Source organism: Apium graveolens, chromosome 3 (assembly GCF_009905375.1).
Source record: "Apium graveolens cultivar Ventura chromosome 3, ASM990537v1, whole genome shotgun sequence".
NCBI lineage: Eukaryota > Viridiplantae > Streptophyta > Magnoliopsida > Apiales > Apiaceae > Apium > Apium graveolens.
The window spans coordinates 295769703-295788737 of NC_133649.1; the positions used below are offsets into that span (position 1 = coordinate 295769703).

A 19035-nucleotide genomic window follows, 5' to 3' on the forward strand; every position below is an offset into this window, starting at 1 on the left:
ATACCTAAACCAGGAATATCATCAATGGTGATTTTAAGTAAGTAAATATAAAGAGCTCATATAAGTAGATAGATACACATACATGGATACTTCAACTGCATCTTCTCTGTCTCTAAGATCACTCTCTAGTTCTCTTCCCTATCAGCTTAATGACCTTGTATGTCACTCTCTTCTTTTCTCTCATCTCTCTCTCTCTCTCTCTCTCTCTCTCTCTCTCCCTCTCTCACTCTATGTATTATAAGTTTATACCAAGAGTCAAGTGAATGCTGTGAGGATGTAAAAATGACCCTTTTGTTTATTTAACTTAATTGATATGTATTTCTTGATTTTGCTGTATAATTGAACAACTTGTGTTATGTGGGTTTAGGTTCTTGATTATGGGTTTAAAAATCTGAACTTGAAATCATTTGAAGGCCTAATAGATAGGATAGAACTTTGTTTAGCTCATTTGGGTTCTTTGCTAGTCTGGAAAGCAGTAATCTTGATATCGAATTTGTCGAACTTTTGTCCCCTTTTACATTTTATTGGGAAGCCGGTGTTTTTTTGTAATTTCTGATGTGTGTCGAATTTGAAGGGTATTGTGAGTGGGAATGTGCAGCCAACTTTTGTCAGTAAAAAAGTGGTGTTTGCCAATGGGGGTAATGTGTTAGTCGCGAAGAAGTTTGTACTGAACTGCATTAAAGACAAAGATATGGATGTGAAAGCATCGGCTTTTATCGATAGTTCTGCTGAAACTGACCAAGGTTTTTTTTTCCTAATTGTTATTCTTGATTGATTTTGGTTATTGTGTGATTACTGATGATTGTTGTTATTTTGATAGATATCAAAGAGCCTAGTATATCAACAATGTTGATGAACTTTGAAAATAAGTTTGATCCCTATGGTTCTATGAGTGTACCTCTTTACCAAACAGCCACTTTCAAGCAGGTATTTACTAGACCATGTTTTACTTGATGGTCAATTAGTGTAGGGAATTTCTGTTATAAAGATTATCCGATTAAACATATATCTGTTCCATAGCAAATATAGATCCACTGCCTATTATATGCGAATAGGACCTCGTTAAATTTAATATGTATTATCCCAACTGTGTGATTGGTTCGATCTTATCCCACATTCACATATCAGCTAAAAGTCACAAATAGTAGATAGGAGTCTCTTAGCTTTTAGTTTTATCTCTCACCCAATATATCTACATAAATGTATCATTTACATTTTGCTGCAGCCTAATGCCACAGAAAATGGCCCCTATGACTACACTAGAAGTGGAAATCCTACCCGAGATGCATTGGAATGGTCTGAAAATCTTTCCAATATTGTATAACACATAATGATTATTCCTCCTTTCTTTCACTTGTTGCAATTAACCCGTTATTGATTAAAAAAAAATCTGTTTACCCTCAGCATCCTGGCAAAGCTCGACAAAGCTGATAGAGCATTTTGCTTTACCAGTGGAATGGCTGCTTTGGCTGCTGTTAGTCATCTTGTTGGAACAGGTGTTTTCTCGCATTCCCTCTAGACCTTAGATATCCTTTAGATATTGTGTGAGTGTTATCTCAGTATAATATGTATGGGTTTCATAATTCTAATAAACCCTCTCACACATCCAATTAGGAGATAAACCCCTAAAGGCTTCCTGTTGTTTTTTGTATTCTCAAGACACTGTTTTATATGTTTGAAAATGTTAAGCAAAGTCTTCATTCTAGGTGAAGAAATTGTTGCCGGAGATGACCTGTATGGTGGCTCTGATCGATTGTTATCACAAGTCATCCCGAAGACCGGAGCTGTTGTCAAGTTAGTACGTTCTTTGGTTAGAGAGCTCTGCTCAGTTATACTCTATACATTTCTGAATTTGGACATGCCTTATGATGTGGCATTTTTGTGATGATATACATTTTTAAATCTGGAAACGCCTTATTGTGGTTTTATATAGACGAGTTAACACTACTGATTTGGATGAGGTTGCATCTGCAATCGGACCTTGGACTAAGCTTGTCTGGCTTGAGAGTCCAACTAACCCTCGACAGCAAATTTCTGATATTCGTGTAAGTCATGCTAACCAGTAGCTACATATCGTGATGGCTAAGTTTAATGATTTTCCAATCGGGTATAATGAAATTGTGTACACAAGCCTACCACAAGCAAATGCATGTACTTGAATAAGTTTTAAAAAATTGGGAATATTGATAGACTTCATAGATAAACCACAATGCTATAAGATTGTGTTTAGGAACATGTATTTAATTTTAAACAATACATTTCAAATTACATGAATTAAATTCCTAATTTCAAATTCTCAAATCTATACTAATATTTGAATATCTGGGATTTTAAATGAAATCCAAATTCAAATTCTTTTGTTTATCCCGGATTTGTCATTTGACCAAATTCAGAATTCCAAATGAAATCTAGTTCTCAAACAGGCCATAAATGTATTTTGCCTGAGTAATGTAGTCAGATCAAGGAATTTATATTATTGAAGATATTAATAAAATACTAGAATAAGATATCTTTATACAGCCTTACAAAATGACAAAGAAAAAAACTCTAAATTTTTTAGGAATTACTAGTATCACGGCTACAATATATGTAATAAATTTTACACAATAAACTGTGTTGCTGTGAAATTTATTACGTTGCTGCCACTTTAGTTATGAAACATCCAGTTTTTAGTTATATTCATTATGTTCTCTTCGTACTAACAAATTGTAACTTTCGCCTACGAATTTTTACTACCACGGTGGCGAGTTGGACCACATCGATGAGCATGGGACTTTTGATGACTAGTTAAAATCGTAACTTAAGTTACTACTTTGTATCCACCAAATGCATCCCATCCTTATTATTGGTGTCTTCCGGAATATACTATATCCTATTCGTAAACTCTCATAGGGCTGACTGGTCACATTTATAGGTCTTTTTTATTTGATGAAAAGAAACAAAATCAGATATATGTTCGCTTGTTTATATTTTTCTGTCTCTGCCTACAAACATGTAGTAAATACTTCTATTATGGGGTAGAAGGGCAAGGGAAATGTTTTCTATTTTAAACTCGATGTGAATAGAAATTTCAGTTGTTATAACAGTAGTTGCAGAAGTTGCTAATTTATAGAAAATAAATTATATTGTTTTCAGAGAATAGCAGAGATAGCTCATGGTCATGGAGCTCTTGTTTTGGTGGATAACAGCATCATGTCTCCTGTGTTGTCTCAACCCCTTGAACTTGGAGCAGGTTCTGGCAAATATATGCTGTTATGCAAGAATATATTAATAAAACATTCTTAGTTGATATTTGAGGTATTCATTATTGGATCTTTTCTTTCTGCAGACATAGTAATGCACTCAGCTACCAAGTTTATTGCTGGACATAGTGATGTCATGGCAGGCGTCTTGGCTGTTAAAGGGGAAAGGTTGTCTCTTATTATAAAAATAAAGTTCACACACCTAAAAGTAATTAAAGTAAAAGTATAGTTGCTGAAATTAATGATATATTTTTGACATGTATTTGGATGTGTACTACATTTCTGATGAGAATTAATTAAGATGAATTGAATAATTGTTTTCTTCCCAAATACAACCTTTGCTGTAGAGGTAAATTACATGCAGTGCTTATATAGTTGGACTCCTTGAAATAATAGAAACACGAGAACTTCCTAAAACATTGGCAGAGTAAAAGTATGTCCTACCACCAATGTTTACCATATATGCACCAATGCCAAAACCTTAAAGTCCAAATCCAACTTACCGCTATGAATCGTTGTAATACAATCATCACCACAATAATTAGGGTCGTGATATCAGAAGACACATGAGATAATCATTTCTTCATTTGGTACTATGCAAAGCACTAATAAAATCTCTATACCTGATACAAGACTAACAAAATCAAAGACATTAGTAAATTGGTGATAGAATTAAATTCAAATTGATTTTTACTAAGACACTCACTCTAAATGCAGTATGCTCATGCATCACCATCTGGTTTCTATTGTATTTCCTTGCATAGTTGCATATCAAATTAGCTCTTGCAATTCAGAAATCATTTCTGATGCAGAATCTTTAATATTGGGCTTCCAAAGCCGATATATCGTTTGATCCGTGTTTTTATTGGACCTTTTCCATAGCTGTTTTGCATCATCAGTTAGTTTTTGTTGGCCTGTACGTGAGATATTGGTATGTGCCAAACCGTGTTTCGTGCTCAAGAGAGCCACAGACTTGAAGAAAAAATACCCATTTACCTACAACTAATTGTCCACCCATCACCACTTCTAAGTATTGAGTCTGCCATTGAGCTTCATCTTCACTAAGAAAAAAATTCAGCAACCTTTTCGTAAACGACAGTCATGAAGATAAACCTGTGGAAACAGTGAGTAACTTTGGCAGGGAGGGGATAGATGACATGTATTTTGTAATTTTCAGCTCACTTGCCTATTATTTTATGAATCTGTTGCTTATTTTTTAAAATGTTAGTATTTCAAGAGCTTTGTGTAAATAGTGAATGCTATCGCTTTTCAATATACTGGTTATTTTGTTTGATATTATTTTGTAGCATCATTTGGCTTTTTTATATTGGGCAGGTTGGCGAAGGACTTGTATTTCCTACAAAATGCAGAGGGATCTGGATTAGCACCATTTGACTGCTGGATCTGTTTGCGGGGTATTAAAACTATGGTCTTGCGCGTGGAGAAGCAACAGGTTCTGTGCTTCCTCATATTCTCTTATACTGCAAACATTGTTCTTCAGTTCTGTTTTCTTAATATTTTTAATACCCAGAGGTTATACAGTATTGGACAAAATAATAATTCCCTCAGAGCTCTACTCTGTTTCAGCTTATTCAATGTCTTCTGATAAAATGAATATATACTACATTCCACTTTAGACCCCATTTATATACTTTTAAAACATTTTTTTTTTATTTTGGCTATCAAAGTGCAAAATTAAAAAACTATGGGAATGCAAACTGCAATTTAGTCTATAAATAACTGTGATAGGATCCTTTTGAGTTCCCCATTAATCGAAGCATTTCTAGTTCTTATCAATTAGCATGACAAGTCTAAAGGCATCTCATGGAATTAATTTCTTTCGTTTCTCAACCAGCTCTCTATACCTTGTAGAGAGGTGAGTGACGGCCACAGCTACGCCACTCACAACCAATACGTCGCAGTTTGATCCCCTTAGCTCACCATAGTTTAGAGTGTCAGACACCCAACTACTTCTGTGCTTAATCCTGACAGTGTGGCACCTTCTATGTTTGTCGTGTCTCATTTTATACAATGCTAATTCTTCTTGATTTTAAAATGCTATTTTACCATTTTAATTATAAATTGATAGAACTTCTGTTCAAATTTATTGCTCAGTTTGTTGTCTAACATTTTTATATGTTGCCGTTGGGACCTGTTGCAGGAGAATGCACAAAAGATTGCAGAATTTCTCTCTTCCCATCCTCGGGTGAAGAAGGTTAATTATGCAGGCCTTCCTAGCCATCCTGGACATTCATTACACTATTCTCAGGTACAAAGGAGGTCCTTGAGCAGAAGATCAGTACTACTTTATTGTAGTTCTCATCACTATTGTCTGTCCAGTTTATTTCTCAGCATGTTATCTATGGTGATGTTATGTTTCTTGCAGGCAAAGGGTGCAGGATCTGTGCTCAGTTTTCTCACTGGATCATTGGCACTTTCTAAACATGTAACCGAAGTCACCAAGTATTTCAGCATTACTGTCAGTTTTGGTAAATAATCTTTTACTCAAGTGCTTCGTATCACCATTTCAGTGACTGCATCAGATAGGTCTCACAACTAAGGTGTCATGAACTTTCAAAGAATAGAGTAGCCCTGTACTTGGTTGGGGTGAATGAAATTTTGAGGAAATGGAATGAATCTTTTACCATTTTATTGGTAAATATTTGTTATCTTCATTCCATTCCTGGCAATCTAAAGAAGAGCTCAAACCCATCAAATTTGAGAAAGAATGGTCCATTATCCTTCCTACTCATTTTCTTACAAACTTAAACATAAAAAGTAGCACTCCCTTCTTTTCATTCACTCCTCCCCCTTACACCCTTTTTTTCCTCTTGAATTTGTTCACAATTTTTTATCTCATTAAATCCTTCCCTGTTTCATTTTGTCCAACCAAACGGAGCATTAGTGTACAGTGTAGCTTTAATCACCACCATAACCACACCCAGCAACCAAACCTCACCGGTCACCCCTCTAAAAGATGAAAAACAAGACAAAAAAAGTAGTAATTAATATGGAAGCATTTACAGGAGGGTCTTATTACAATTTTAGTAGTTTCGATTCAAACTACATAGTTATGTATAGTACATCCAGAACTTTTAAGGGTGGTATAGCTCGTCCAAGAGAAAATAATGTGAAAAAGACAGTAAGCAAGGTATTTGCTTAGTATGGTGAGGAATTAATTTCTGTCTCAGTATTGGAGAGTTAAGATGTGGTGCTTTTGTTAATACTTTGTAAATTCGAAAGTGAGCTCATGCTTATCACCAAAGAAATACCTGCTATACACATATCTTGGAACCTAGTAAGACATTTACATCAATAGTCAATTGCTAAATATTAAATACCTACACAGCTGTGCACTAGACTCGAAACCTATTGTTAGTTGTTACAGAAGAAGGGTATCCACGAGGCTAGAATGCTTATTGATCATAAGACCTGTTTTTAGTTGTTTACTATATTACATGGCGGCTTTGATATAGCATTATTAGCGTCTGAACTTTCAAGTTTACAGGACATATAATGTACTGTTCTAATTGTAGGGAGCGTAAAGTCCCTTATAAGCATGCCCTGCTTCATGTCCCACGCATCCATACCTCTGGCGGTACGCGAGGCTAGAGGTCTAACTGAGGATCTTGTTCGTATTTCGGTGGGAATTGAGGATGTGAATGACTTAATTGCTGATCTGGATCATGCTCTTAGTACTGGGCCTATATAGGTGTGTAACCACTTTTTCGCCACAAAAATGTTTATTCGATCATATGTTGTACCGGAAGTTGGATCGGAGATCTGTACTATCTTTTCTTTCTGTACAGTCGCAATTGATGTGGTGACATGCTTGCTGGCATAAAACTATGGAAGCGATCTTGAGTTCGCCCTTTTTTTGCTAAGTTTTGATGTACAACTATAGTGCGGTCCTGAAAAATTATAGTTGTGTCCGAATCTTAGATTTTATCGTGTCTTTAAAAAGGATCACACTTTTATTTAGATTGCAGTGCTTTCATTTGACTAACTGAGGTAGGACTATCAACGACGATCGCACTTTATTTGCGATCTGAACTAGGACTAATCTAATTATTTTTCGTATAATATGTTTTCCGACAGTTTATACTTTTAGATTTTCGATTCAGTATGCTTTTTCTTAAATTTTTAGTTCATTCTTGGATTTGTCTCCAACTTGCAAGTAGAGTTGGATGGCTATGAAAGACAACAAGAAACCCTGTTGTCCAGCTATGAGGAGCCTACTCGGCATGCAATGCAAATTGTCGAGCTAAATAGTCCAGAGGGCCATAGGTGGTCTTCTGGATCTGGCCCTATAATACAAGATTAGCTGAGTCCTGTGAACAAGATTAGCTCCGGGACCATTGTAATGTTACTCCATTTTTGCTGCTTTCCTCTTTGTTTCCGATGTACGACCGGTGGCGGATTCAGAGATTCAGATGACTACGTACTCAAGTGAGTATGTTACGAGTTGGTGGTTCAAATTCAAAATTTCTTTTGATCATTTTTACTACACTTTCGATTTTTTTTATATTTAAGTGCTAAAAAATAGTATTTCAACTATTCAAAATCGAACTTGTGATCATTTATGAAATATTCACTAGAATTATAGGGGCACTGGTCATTTTTAAGTGGGGGTATTTTATAAAATATACATATTTATTTCTTAAAATTTTAATAAAAAATTGCTAATTTTTGTTTTCGTTGGGACATTTGTCCCCGTTGACTACTACATAAATTCGTCATTGGCTCAGTTGGTTAAAGAGGGGAAAATTATCCTCTTGGTCACAGGTTCGAATCCCACGGGAGGAGAATTTATGATTATGCCTCCTGAGCTAGAGAGTCCTGTCGCTTAAATGTGATTTATCTTGATTCACGTGGTTTGCAGGTTATTGCGTGAGCCCTGTACCCAAAGAATAGCGGCTGCGAATTATCTACGATAAAAAAAAATCCGTCAATGTGTATAACAGTAGTACTTGACTACTTGAGTAGGAAATGAGATAAAATGATAATACTAAGTTCGGGAATAAATTTGGGATTCATTTTCGGATCAATAATATTATTCTTAAATTTAAGAAGGAAAAAATACATGCAAAGTTAAATTTAGTATCCTATTCTAACCAATCTAAGGGTCTTCCTAGCGCAAACTTATAAGCAGAGGAAAATCTAGTAAATAGCACTGGGGACATGTGGGTCCCATAAAACAAAATTTTAAATTTATTACCAGTAAAAAATATATGAAATCGTTTTTTCAAAAATTTAAAAATATAAAAGTATATTAAAATATAGAACGTATCCTCCAGAGTTTGATTTCTGAATCTGACCTGGGTCCGAGAGATATAAATCAGAGATACATACGTTTTGTAACATAAAATTACTAATAAGTTACTTATAAGACGATAAATGAGAGATGTATACGTTTTGTAACTTAAAATTACTAATAAGTTACTTATAAATTGATAACGAATAACTTAAAATTACTAATAAGTTACTTATAAGACGATAACGAATAACGAAAGCTTCAGCTTGGGAGCCCTGTAACGCACCACGTGTTTCTCCTTTTTAGTTTCAAAAGGGAACAAAGTTGAGTGGGGACAACTTTGTTGTGCGTCACACAAGTCATTCTCAAGGGGGCGTGTGTATTGTATATACATGGTTTGTACTTGGCATCATATACTCTGTATGGGAATATTGCATGATCCTCAAATAGTAGTTACTCTTACAGTTACTGACTTACTGCTGGACGCATAGCCCTTTCCCTTTATGGGACTCCGTATGTTTGAAACAAATGTTCTAGAAGATGAGAACCGATCATAAAAATGTTGGTGTAGTAATCGAGTTCTTTTACCCTTGTGAGGTTGCAATTTCGACTTCTAGCATGTGTGCGTTTACTAGCAAAAAATACGAAAATTGAAATTAATGGATGAAGATATTCTGTTGTAATTAATCGGTCCTTAAAAAGTATTCTCTCTGTTCCGTTATACGTTTCCTATTTTGATTTCTGACACTATTCATGGTAAGCGATTGACCATTAATTTACGTCTAATCTATAAGATCAAATATAGTCATGAATGATCTTGTTGAATTCGTATTTATGAGTACTTTTATACAATGAAATTTTTATATTTAATACTAATACAAAATTAAAGATATTAACAATCAAAAGTATGCATCGACAAACGTATACAACACAAATAGAAAACGTTTTTAGGGACGGAGGGAGTATAATAATCTTTTATCATTAAACTTATATATTAGTTTAAGAATAATCATATACTCCATTTGTTCCATTAAATTCTATACGTTACTTTTCGGCACGCTTTTCAATGCTTATTTAAAACATAACTTCACAATATTTCTTAAAAAAATCTGAATAACTTTTATTCAAAAAATAAATTAAAAAAAATATTATCAAACTATATTTTATAAAAATCTCGAAATACATGCAAATAGTAAACGTATAGAATCGAACGATTCCGAGGAAGCACATAATAATAGGATTCTAAAAATCGAATCGACATAACCACTTTTAGCGATTAACTTTTGCTGCTCAGCACAAAATTACTCTTTTACATCAACAAACAAAATTTTACTACTCAGCACAAAATTACTTGCTCCACCAAGTATTTTAAAAATTCCTCATTTAATCGATTAATTATCTACAAGTTATCCTACCAATTCGATTTTTTAAATCAGATTAATCCTCGTAATTTTTCTTAATCAGAATATATATAATAATTTGCTAAAGTTAAAATACTATTTTTATTTAGATATGAATAATTATAAATTTATGATATAACAAATATTTATTCGTTAATAAATAACTAATATAATCAATATAATATATTGAATAGTATTTTAATATTAAAATATATCATATTTTTATACTGATTAATACTTCCGATTAATCCTAGATTACTGATTAATCCTAAATCGATAGCTCAACCGATTAGTTCCGATTCCCGATTTTTAGATCACTGCCCACGCCGTCTTTGTCATTTGCCATTTGGTACCTAGAATAAAAGAAATGTTACACCAACAAATTGACTTTTGCTGCTCAGCACGAAGTTACTTCTCACACCATCTTGCCATTTGGTACTTAAAATAGAAGAAATTTGCGTTTAAGTATTGTAACTTGGACTTTTATCAGCTCTAGCAATTAGCATATAAACTAAACACTAACATAAACACTTCATGACTCTTCTGTTGTAGGAACTAGCCCACACGCACTCTTTCTCTGTGTTTCTGTCTGTATAAGATAATGTGATTAGGCTACCTGTAGGTTTTCAAGTTGTCTATTATTTCTCTTTTGAAAAACACAGAAGGCCTTGTCTATTATTACTTTCTTTAGATTTGTTCTCATGAAGAACTCGTCGAGATTCATCACAGCAGCCGCGACAGTTACATTGATATCAATCACGCTGTCGCTTTTTCTATGCAATGATGGTTATAAGTCCAGTGATGATGATGTTGAGTCAGAGGTGATTCCGCTAGTTGGTGCACTCGGTCCAGAGAGCCTTGCATTTCATCCTAGTACCGGTGATGGTCCTTATACTGGTGTCTCAGACGGTCGGATAATCAAATGGAATCCAACTCAACGTCGCTGGTCTGATTTTGCTGTTACTTCTCCAGACAGGTACCGCACAATACACACTTACTTGACCATGTTTATTATTCAACGTTGATGTTGTGGAATAAAAACTAGGGTGCTTTAGTAATTAATGTCAGGGTTTGTGAGCTTCAAGCTTTAATGACTGTTCTCGCGGTGGGGACTATCTGTTTTCGTACGATACCTATGTGTCTATGTAATAATCTTGGTTTTACGAATAAGAGGCAGATTTCAACAGTGCATCTTTTTGGTACTGCAGGATAATATATATGCTACAACTTAGACGCAATTGCCATTGTGATACAACATATATTGCTCCTTATTGGAAAATGATTGTTTTCTTAATTCAATTCGCCATTTTCTTCTGTTAACTTGTTCAAATATCAAGCCTCAAAGGCGGAACTGGGATCACAAAATAGCCGGGACTTAAATGAGTTATTGTTTTTCAGAGGCTAGATGCTGCTTAAAGTAAAATTTTTACTGATTTTTAACTAAATATTGTGATTCTATAAAAGTTTCTTACTAAATTTTTCAGCTTAGCTGGGTTTCAGCCTAGGTTAGCCTCCTTGATTCCGCCTTTGGCCTCTAATATATATTCCGCTTTGAGTATTATTTGATACGTAATTAATTCATCAGAAACCTAAATACGTTAGAGGAAGATATCAAACGGATCATATATCGTTCAACAACATTTGTATTCTTTTATATGCACAGGTCAGAAACAAGTTCTGAATGAGTTGGCCAAGCTAAGTTTCATGTTCTTTTTTAAAACTGGGTAGGTGATGCACGTTAAACATATGGAGCTATGCCAGGCTTTAGTCACATCTCCATTTCCCATACAAATATTTAAAACTAGATAGACCCATCATCGAATATTTCGTGACTACAAAATCAGTAATAAAACTGAGATTCTAAACTATAACACGCGGTCCAAAATGAGTTCCCTGTGACAAACGAAAGGGGCTGTATTAGTTCTGTTTGCATGGAACATTAGTAGAGTAACTCTGCTGCTATTATTTTGTGCATTCATGTTAAAGAGTATGAGATCATGTTCGGGTCTTCCTCTACCACCTTTAAAGTTTTAGTGCGACTGGTTACTTAACATGGTATCAGAACTCGGTTTAGGCAGTCCTTTCACCCCGGAGAGGCCAGAAGGAATAGCAAAAGTAGTTAATTTGACTTGCAAGATGTAAATTGGTTGATTGTTAGCTGAGGTACTCGTGCATTTAACAGAGATGGCTGTCAAGGATCATATAATCATGAAGAGAAAGAGCATATTTGCGGACGTCCATTGGGTTTACGCTTCAATGAAAGAACAGAAGATCTCTATATTGCAGATGCCTACATGGGCCTCCTTGTTGTAGGTCCTAATGGAGGCTTAGCTACTAAAATCTCAACACAGTCTCACAAGGATCCTTTCTATTTTGCTAATGGTTTGGACATTGACCAGAGCAATGGGGTGGTGTATTTTACGGAGAGCAGCTTAAATTACCAGCGCAGGTATTATACGCGATAACTAAACATTTTTCCTTCTAATCAAAAGAATATCTAATGTTGTAACTGAGGAAATGCTTTTGATTACAGGGACCATAGCTCGGTCATATTTAGCAGCGACAAGACTGGAAGGTTATCAAAATATGATCCTGTTAGCAGAGAAGTTGAGGTTATTACAGACAATTTGACATTTCCAAATGGAGTTGCACTGAGCAAAAATCGCGACTTTGTTCTCATTGCAGAGACCCGAAACTGCAGAATTTTGAAGGTCTGGCTTGAACCGTCAGAAATGTTTGGAAAGATTGAAGTATTTGCTCAACTTCCCGGTTTTCCAGATAACATAAAACGAAACCATAACGGTGAGTTTTGGGTAGCCATTCATTCGTGGTACGACATATTTTCAAAAATTCTTCTTTCGTATTCTTGGACTGGAAAGGCTCTGCTGAAACTTCCGATTAACTTGACAAAAGTGGTTCAGTACTTAATGAGCTTCAAGGGGTGTGGATTAGCAGTGCGGTTGAGCGAGAACGGGGAAATATTAGAGATGATAGAAGATAAGTATGGCAAGAAGTGGATGTTTGCTAGTGAAGTAGAGGAGAGTAATGGATACCTGTGGATCGGATCTGTTGCAATGCCTTTTGTGTTTAAGCAAAGAGTTGTTATGGAGTAAGATTTTTCTTATCTGCATAAAACCATATCAAAGATTCATCAGAGCAACTGAGCAAGATCAGACCATCTGTGAAATTCGCAAGAGCATAGAAGTACACTGTACAAGTATATGCTTAATAGTTTGTATTAGAAAATCTTGTGCGATTGTATTTGAAACATGAAATTCATGCTAAACAATATGTTTCAATGATGTGATGCGAGATTATGCATGGAGTGGAGTCAAATTACAGTATGATAGATGAAGTGTAAACTTTAATTATGTCCTTAAGGAAGCTAAAATCCAACCTACATGCAAACAATAGTGAGAAATTGACGTACTAGATATAAAACTGCAGGGATTTAAGATCATGAATGCAAAAGCACTTACTGACTTGGTAATAGCATGTGTCATTTCCAACCAGGGCGGGGAAGTGTAGTGTCAAACTATTGCTTCTAAAACTAGATTCATTACTGGCAAGACACAGGATAGCTTTATTTATAAATAATATTGCTATTTTTTGTTTACTTTTAAGGTATTTGTATGTTGTTTCATATGTGCGGTTCAGAAAAATTAATGTAACGACGAATATCCTTAAATTTATATTGTGTCGCGAATATAAAATTTAGAGTACATTTTTATCACTGGAAATAATGGCTTCTTATCAAGTGCCGGTGATTTTTTCAATTGAAGATATTAAAAATACTATAATGTTTAGGTGTCGTATTTATCAAAATATGGGAGAAAAATAGTAAATTTTTTAAACTCGAACTTCAAATTACTCGTCTCATAAGGTTCACGAGTCTTATCGAGCCAATAATATTATTTTAATATAAATATATTTGTATATAAATATTTAGCATTTTATTTATATTTTATATATTTAATAAAATCAATTTCGATCATTATATTTCGAGTTTTTGTCAATATTTTGTGAAACCGGATCAAACTTTCGAGCCGAACTTGAGGCTACCGGACTATTTACGACCCGAGTTTCAAGCTTGATTTAAGATTCGGTTGAAAGTTTTCGACTCGACTCTGCTTGATTATAGCCTTAGTTATTGTACACAAATATAAAGTTAGTATTTTAAAATGAGTTAATTACCCAAGTCTCGATAATTAATAAATTATTATTATATGGTAATATATTATCAACGAGTTAATATGATAGCATAACATCAACAAGTTATTTATTTAATGTTTGTAAATTTTTATAAATAAAATAAATAATTATAATCCCGTGGTTGTACGTGAGTATACAGTTAGTATATTGTAGTGAGCTAATTACCCAAATCTTAAAATAATTTTATTCTAGATCAATATTAAATTATATAAGTTTAGTCATCCGAAATAAATATATAATTCAGTACTTGTTGTTATCAAAATATAATCAAATGGGCCTCTGGCTAAATTGATTAAAATCACATGTTTGGACATAGGTATCACAGGTTCAATTCTACAAACCAACAATATTTTTCCATATTTATTCAAATACGGGCGCAAAATAATAATTTCGAATTATATGTTTTCCCTAAAAAATTTGAGTTTATAGAACTTTTACGACCCGAGTTTCAAGTTTGAAGTTTAAGGTTTAGTGAGTCTATCGGACTTTTTACGACCCGAGTTTCGAGTTTAAAGTTTAAGGTTCGGTTGAACTCGAGTTCGTGCTCGAATCCGAACATTTTTAATTGAGTTTGAGTTTGACAAATTTCGACTTGACTTAGATTGATTATACCCTTAGTTGTTACACGAGTTTAAAATTAGTATCTCGAAGTGAGTTATTTTCCCGAGTCTCGATAATTAATAAATTATTATTATATGGTAAAATATTATCAACAAGTTAATATGATAATATATTATCAACAAAAAATTATTTATTTATTTTATAAGTTAAAAAAAATAATTATATCCCGTTGTTGCACATGAAAGTTATTATATTATAATCAGTTAAGTACCCAAGTCTTACAATAATTTTATTCTATATAAATATTGAATTATATAGGTTTAGTCACCTAAAATAAAGAAATAAGTATGTAACTAAACAGATGTTATCAAAATATAATCAAATGAGCCCCTAGCTCAATTGGTTGAAGTCATATATTTGTTATAAGTGTGTCATGGGTTCAATTCTCAATGCCAATAATATTTTTTCATATTTATTCAAATATGAGGGCAAAATAGAAATTTTGAATTAAATATTTTCCCACAAAAGAATTATAATCACGTTGTTACATGAGTATAAAGTTATTATATTGTAATCAGCTAATTACTTAAGTCTTAGAATAGTTTTATTCTATATAAATATTGAATTATATAGGTTTAGTCAACAAAAATAAAAAGAAAAGTACTTGAGTCAATAGTTAATGTTATCAAAATATAATCAAATGAGCCTCTAGGTTTAATTGGTTGAAGTCATATGTTTATTATAAGCGTGTCATTGTTCAATCCTTTATGTTAACAATTTTTTTCCATATTCATTCAAATACGAGGGCAAAATAGTAATTTTGAATTAAATATAGCTGGCTGGAAGTCAAATGTTTGTTATAAGTGTCATGGGTTCAATTCTCCATGCCAACAAAATTTTTCCATATTTATTCAAATACGAGGGCAAAATAGTAATCTCGAATTAAATGTTTCCCCGTAAAAGTCATGTTGCAGTATTATATTATACTAGCATAATAACCCGTGCGAGGCACGGGTCATTTTCTAGATTTTTTTTATACCATACAGTGATATTAGTAAAATTCTTGATCGTTTTCTTATTGATAAATATTGTATAACGTTTAAAACATATCAAATACAAGTTGATTATCTATTAGTGTGCATAATTTTCATGTAAAATATTAATAACGTTCATAACGTTTTTAATATATCCCATTAATTCATAATACATATTTTCTTATTTGTGTCGTGTAATTTGTATTTACCAAATGAATACAAGCAGGGTAGAAACTGTACATGTAAAAAGAAAAGATTGAAGTTAATCTATCAAATATTGTCAATATGTTTATAAAAAAACTAAAAATTAACATATATGTATATTGCAGAGTCGAGTAAATTTTTTAATTTGGTCAAATAAACTCGGAGTAATGAGATATTTTATTACTAAAGTCATTACTAATTTACAACTATCTTACTTAATTTAAAAGGATTAATAATGCATAATTAAAGTAGTCAAGACCTGCAATCGTAATATTGAACAAAGTAAAATTTACATTACAATTAATATAAGTTTATTTTTTAAGAAAAATGTTATTTTTTTAATTCAACGTTTATGTTGATTTAATATCATTGCTAATGTCTTAATTCATTAACTAAAGTTGATCCCGACCGTGTACTTAGCTTTTAATCCTCTCGATTATAAAAAAGTTAATTTTATAAGATGTCAGATAATTGTCAATTCATAAATTAATATTAACATAATCTATTTAGTATTTAACATATTGAAAAAAAAAACTTAAATTTAATTGATCATTCCTATTTTCAGAATATAAAAGACTTTTGATATTTTGTTCTAGTATATATATATATATATCAATAACTCTGAAATACACCGTTAAAATTAAATCTTTTAATATTGGTAAAAATAAAGTCACATATGTGTGCATGTATGTAATTTATTATTTATTATATTTTCGAGTAAATTATGTTGGTCTCGTTTATTTATATGCTAGATATCTTGGTCGTGTATATATCTAATTTACCGTTATTGGTAAGATATTCTCGTCGAGTTCGTAATTTAAATCTATTAAACCTTAATAATGATGATGTATTTTCGGCTGGATCATGTAGTCAAATTTCGAGTATTTTTTCAAAATGGGTAAAATTATGATTTTGAAGCTAGTAATTTTGCTACAAATTATCAATTAACGTGATTTTATAAAAATCTCAAAGATATTCATTTTTACTGACATAAGATATCATAAAACCTTTCTTTGTTGGTAAGATTTTCTAGTCAAACTCGTAATTTAAATTAAACTTAGGTAGTGACGTGGTATTTACGGGCATATCATTTAGTTAAATTTTAAGTATTTTTTAAAAAATGGGTCATGTTCTAATTTTGAATTCGAAATAAATCGAAATACGCTAATTATAAATTATCTAAATATGCAGTACACATATATATTATTTATATAAGTATATCTATTTTTAACATACAAAAAAATTAATTATATGTAAAATTTAATTTTTATTAAAAATATATATTAAAAATATATGAGACATATTTTTCAAATTAAAAATTGTATAATAAATGAGGGAATGATTCGTTTATGTACTATGCTTAACTTTATATCTCAAATTCAATTGTTCAAAATTAACTCAAACAAATATTTTAGTAATCATGTTTAAAGTAAATAAATTGTCGTTATTTACGACACTCGCATATTATGTGTATGATGAAAATTTTAAGTAACAGTGTGGTGCAGTGGTAAGATGATGTTCTTGTGAATGTAACGACTCAGATTCAATTCCTCCCAACAATTTTTTTTATATAAATTTAAAGTACATGGGTAAATTAGTCATTTCAATGAGACTTTTTAATCTCATGAAATTATCACCATGTTCTTTTATTATATATAGAAGAGATATATATAATTATTAATAGATTTTAAAGTGTTAAAGGATGCCCTACATGTAGAAACCTCGAAAAATGATCAAGAAAACTGAACTATGTGTTATGTCATAAATCGTCATGGGTATTTAATCGGGTCTCCGAGAAAATTGGTCGAATTATCGTAAAAAAAAGGAAGGACTCCGGAGCCCCAGGTGCGCCCCATACAGGGCTAGCCATACCTGGACGGCAACCATTTACGACGACTATCAATGATGGGAAGTATGACGGCGATTGATGAAATTCTAAACAAAGGTTTACGACAGTCATTACAACGGATGCTTGCAACAATCATTGGTAAAGGAGGCGTGCGACGGTTGCTACGACGACGATGTTACGACGAGGGTGCTATGACGACCACTCTAGTAGAAAATGATGACGAAAAATAAGTATTGATAAAGATGTTTTGAAGTTAACGAATAAAGAATAAAGCTATAAAGAAGTAAGGAATGATCGGGACTCTGAGGAAGCGTCATCGGACCCCATAGGGCGCACCCCGTATTATACGGCTACACCAGGTTGTCGTTCGACAATGCAAGATGAATAACTATAAAAGATTAGTAAGGAGTTTGCTCCCACAACTAAAATGAGAAGTAATTAAAAAATAAGAATTATATAAAATATAAATGAAGAAGAGTCCCCGGAGGAGCTCTACCATGTCTCAGGCGCCCTAGGCATACGGAGGAGCCTCCGGAGGACTTCAACCTCTTTCAGGGCTCGCCCTTGGTTGGAAAAAGGGTCTCGGGAGCCCGTCGCCCCGAAAAATATATTGAAGGTATCGTTCTGTAGTCTTGCGGGTTGTCATCGCAGGGGAGCGATCTTTAACGCTTAGTGTGTGCTTTGGGAGCCCTGTCTTTGCATTCGACGGGTTGTCCTTGTCGGGAGACTTTGGGGTTATCTCGCACTTTGCACTTATAAGTTGAGATCACGTGTCCTATAGTCTGGTGGGTTATCATCATCAGGTGGTAAGAATGCACTTGAGCATTTGCGGTGAGTCATGGCTATACATGCGGTTACGAAAATAGCGGTAGCGGATGGGATATCCACCCGTCGTGGAGTTTCCTTATTCTTGAAGTCATGAAGTTGTAACCGAGCCTGGGGCCTTTGTGACTAGGCCGCATCGATGGGCACTCCTAAAGCAAATAAATGTTCGAGTTATAATAAGAAGTTGGTTCGACAACTTTTATTCGGCCACGGAATGAGAAGCCAAATCCATCTAGGTTTCTTATTTCCTAAGATTTACATTTGGCTTAATCCTCTATAAACTGAGGTACGTACGCAGGTTATAAGGACACATGTTTGAGAGTTCTGAGAATGCAAACAAAACCCTAACAATTTGAGCCGTTTCTTAAGTACAAATCAACTCACTCCGGTGATTTTTCCGATCACCGACAACCGCTGCAGATCTTGATTCCGGCTGCGAACCTCAAATCTTTGT

General features: G+C 33.4%; 2 protein-coding genes across 3 annotated transcripts; both read left to right on the top strand.

The window, feature by feature from the left end:
• Positions 1-10: 10 nt before the first annotated feature.
• On the top strand, positions 11-7352 carry LOC141713673 (cystathionine beta-lyase, chloroplastic). 2 transcript variants are annotated; one of them, XM_074517190.1, is made up of 14 exons: positions 11-157; positions 575-743; positions 821-927; positions 1226-1296; positions 1405-1496; positions 1707-1794; positions 1934-2045; positions 3136-3232; positions 3329-3410; positions 4578-4695; positions 5404-5511; positions 5629-5731; positions 6779-6954; positions 7052-7352. In XM_074517190.1, the coding sequence occupies exons 1-13, from the start codon at positions 83-85 to the stop codon at positions 6952-6954; spliced, it is 1398 nt and encodes a 465-aa protein (XP_074373291.1). In that variant the 5' UTR covers positions 11-82; the 3' UTR covers positions 7052-7352. The 2 variants fall into 2 exon arrangements, with proteins under 2 accessions (XP_074373291.1, XP_074373290.1); XM_074517189.1 differs by having other exon boundaries at positions 6779-7352.
• A 3036-nt stretch (positions 7353-10388) lies between these two features.
• LOC141713674 (protein STRICTOSIDINE SYNTHASE-LIKE 10-like) lies at positions 10389-13217 on the top strand. The gene is made up of 3 exons (XM_074517191.1): positions 10389-10872; positions 12079-12345; positions 12430-13217. The coding sequence occupies exons 1-3, from the start codon at positions 10598-10600 to the stop codon at positions 13007-13009; spliced, it is 1122 nt and encodes a 373-aa protein (XP_074373292.1). The 5' UTR covers positions 10389-10597; the 3' UTR covers positions 13010-13217.
• The last annotated feature ends 5818 nt before the right edge of the window (positions 13218-19035 follow it).